This window comes from Thermobia domestica, chromosome 2 (genome assembly GCF_964235325.1).
Source record: "Thermobia domestica chromosome 2, izTheDome1.hap1.1, whole genome shotgun sequence".
Classification (NCBI taxonomy): Eukaryota; Metazoa; Arthropoda; class Insecta; order Zygentoma; family Lepismatidae; genus Thermobia; species Thermobia domestica.
The window spans coordinates 90,001,493-90,004,955 of record NC_137455.1 but is presented as its reverse complement, the minus strand read 5'-3'; the positions used below and the strand labels follow the sequence as shown (position 1 = coordinate 90,004,955).

Sequence of the window (3,463 nt, the reverse complement as noted above, 5' to 3'; positions counted from 1 at the left end):
GGACCTCTCCATTTGCAGTCCTCAACTTGGTGCCCATCTTACTTGGCGCGTGCATGATGATCTCTGTGGCAGTGACCACTTTCCTATTCTTGTGCATGGTCTTCCGCTCATCCATTCTGCTCCGTTCACTGCCTACAATCTACGTCGAGCAGACTGGGATCATTTTTCCGCCACTTTTCATTTCACTTTAGAACCTCGTTTTACTGTTGATGGTCATTGTGAGGCCTTTCAGCAGAGTATCCTGGCAGCTGCACACGACTCTATTCCTATCTATGCTGGTTCCCGGTGTAAACGCACCGTTCCTTGGTGGTCTGAGGAGATTCGTGACGCTATTCTGGCCCGACGTCGAGCACTCCGTACTTTTCATCGTGCTCCTACAGCTGATAATTTGGCTCAATTTCGTCTTCTTCGTGCTCGAGCCCGCTATCTGATTAAGCAAGCTAAGCGTCATAGCTGGCGCACTTATGTTTCTTCTCTTACTGCGGGCAGCTCCATGACAGCGGTCTGGTCGCAAATTCGCCGTCTACAGGGACATGTTTCCTCCGTTGCGGTTCCATCCCTTATTATCGATGGTGTAATGGTCACTGATCAGGACAGAATTGCTGCTGCGTTAGGTTGTCATTTTTCGGATGTCTCCAGTTCTACTCACTACTCAGCTGGATTCCTCACTTATAAACAACGCACCGAACGTACGCCACTTCAGTTCCGCTCTGCAACCCCTGAAGCTTATAATCTGCCTTTTACTACTGCTGAACTTGCTGCTGTTTTGGATTCTACGAAGGACACGGCACCTGGTCCTGATGACATCTGTTATGCTATGCTCCGGCACCTACCTGACGATGGCAAGCAACATCTTCTTGACCTGTACAATCGCATCTGGCTTGAAGACTCCTTCCCCGATGCCTGGCGTGAAGCATACATTATTCCTATTTTGAAGCCTGCTAAACCTGCCACGTCCAGTGGAAGCTACCGCCCGATCGCCTTGACTAGCTGTCTGTGTAAACTTTTGGAGAAGATGATCAATACCCGCTTAGTCTGGTTTCGTGAACACCATGGCCTCATTTCCAATCTTCAGTGTGGCTTTCGGCGCTTCCGTTCCACTACTGATCATTTGGCGCATCTTGAAAGTGCTATTCAGGATGCATTTCGTCATCAAGAACATCTGATAGCCATCTTCTTTGACCTTGAAAAGGCCTATGACACCGCTTGGCGATATGGCATTTTGAGGCAACTCCATCTCTGGGGCCCTCATCCAGAATTTTCTCCAACAACGTTCTTTTAGAGTCAAGCTTGGAGCTACTCTCTCTGCTCCGTTTCCACAAGAGAATGGCGTTCCACAGGGTAGTGTGTTGAGTGTCACATTGTTTGCTATTGCAGTGAACAGTGTGATGTCGCAGCTCTCCCCTTCTGTTCATGGGCTGATTTATGTGGATGACTTTACTATCTACTGTCGCTCACGTGATCTCCGTACAGTTACTCGCCAGTTGCAGATAGCGCTCAACCGCCTTCACTGATGGTCTACCACTACTGGTTTCAGCTTTTCTCTCACCAAAACACACTGCGTACATTTTTGTCCCTTCGTCACTGTGCCTATGATCCTGAGCTGTTCCTTGGCTGTTCTCGATTGTCCTATGTGGATCATGTTCGTTTTCTGGGCTTGGAGTTTGACCGACGACTTACCTGGGCTGTTCATGTTCGAGACCTGAAGTACCGCTGTCTCCGCTCCATGAACTTACTACGTCTGGTGTCCCATCTTTCGTGGGGTGCTGACCGTGTGGTGATGTTGCGTCTATATCGTAGCCTCATCCGCTCCCAATTGGATTATGGCTGTGTTGCATATGGATCTGCTCGACCTTCCATCCTACGTCATCTGGATTCTGTACATCATCTTGGCCTTCGTTTGGCGCTTGGAGCTTTCCGAACTAGCCCTATTCCTAGTCTCTATGTCGAGGCTCATGAACCATCTCTTTCCCACCGTCGGGACTGCCTGCTCCTGCGCTATTACATCCATATCCGTGCCGTACCTGACCATCCTTCGGCCTTTGCCCTTGAGGCTGGTGCTCGCTATGACAGATATCATGCACGACCTACTGCTACCCGGCCTTTTGGCATTCGTGCTATAGACCTTGGGGCTTCTCTTGGACTCGATGTCCCTGCCATCTATCCATTGGGCCTCCTGCCCATTCCTCCATGGACAGTTCTTCCACCAGTTGTCAGCTTTCATCTAACGCAATTTAAGAAGTCTGTTACCAGCAATCAACAATTTTGTCAGGAGTTCTTCTCTTTTCTGGATGCGTACCGTACCTACGCTGTCTTCTACATGGATGGTTCGAAGCATGAAGATTCTGTTGGCTGTGCCTTCGTCACGGATGATCATAGCGCTGGCTTGAAGCTCCATCCTACTTCCACTGTGTTCACTGCTGAATTGGTTGCTATCCTGGAGACTCTGCATTATATTCGTCGACGCCATCTCCGACATGTTCTCCTGTGCTCTGACTCCAGCAGCGCTTTACATAGTCTCACAGATGTGTCAACTGTACACCCTATAGTTCAGCAAATTCTACTCTCTTGCCATTCCTTACGACTAGCAGGTTGCGATGTCCAATTTTGTTGGGTGCCTGGCCATGCTGGTATTCCAGGGAACGAGCGTGCTGACCGTGTTGCCAAAGAAGCTGCCCTTACAGGACCTGAGTATCCGTCACCGCTTCCCAGCTCTGATATTCGCCCTGTAATCAACCGTCTTCTCCTTCAGCGCTGGCAGACAAACTGGGATGAGCACCTTCAGAATAAATTGCATGCTGTCAAGCCGCGACTTGGTGTTTGGGCCACGAGTTCTCGTCCTTCAAGACTGGAAGAACGACGATTGGCACGATTACGTATCGGGCATAGCCATCTGACCCATGGCTACCTGTTACGTCGTCAGAACCCGCCTTCCTGCACCCAGTGTGGTGCATTCCTGACCATCCGCCACCTTCTTGTGGAATGTGTTCCTCTTGCTCCTGAGCGAGCCCGCCTTGGCTTACCAGCTGATCTGTCTACCTTGCTTGGAGACGATGTCCAGATGATCCAGAAAGTTTTCACCTACTTGCAGCTTTTGCACGTCTTGCGTGATCTGTGAGTGCATTTCTCACATTTCTTTTAATTAATTTATTTCTGCTTTTATCTACCGTTTGTTTTTTCATGGTGGTTTTATGCTTGTCATAGCATTTCCTTGCTTTTATCTTCTTTACTGCACTGTCATCTTCATTACTAATTATGGGCTGCCCCACGTGTGTGCACCTATTGCCGAGCTGCCCCGGCAGAGAAGATTAACATGCTGTTGTGTACTAACCCGTCCTTGCGTTTGTGTATCGAGTTTGCACATTTCTTGAATGCTATGACATTTTAATTCATAAATGACCGAACACCTTTTACTTACTCCAGACTTTGCTTTTACTTTATTATGTCTGTGATACTATGCTTT

The 3,463-nt window shown here is 48.7% G+C and overlaps 1 protein-coding gene across 1 annotated transcript; it reads left to right on the top strand.

Annotated features, from left to right (window-relative positions):
- Positions 1-1,513: 1,513 nt before the first annotated feature.
- On the top strand, positions 1,514-3,118 carry LOC145679102 (uncharacterized). Its single transcript, XM_081749696.1, has one exon. It carries the CDS (start codon positions 1,514-1,516, stop codon positions 3,116-3,118), a length of 1,605 nt encoding a protein of 534 aa, XP_081605822.1.
- Positions 3,119-3,463: the final 345 nt, after the last annotated feature.

Excerpts from the sequence above, each read along its gene's own strand:
- LOC145679102 (XM_081749696.1), top strand. The coding sequence starts at position 1,514 with ATGGTCTACCACTACTGGTTTCAGCTTTTCTCTCACCAAAACACACTG.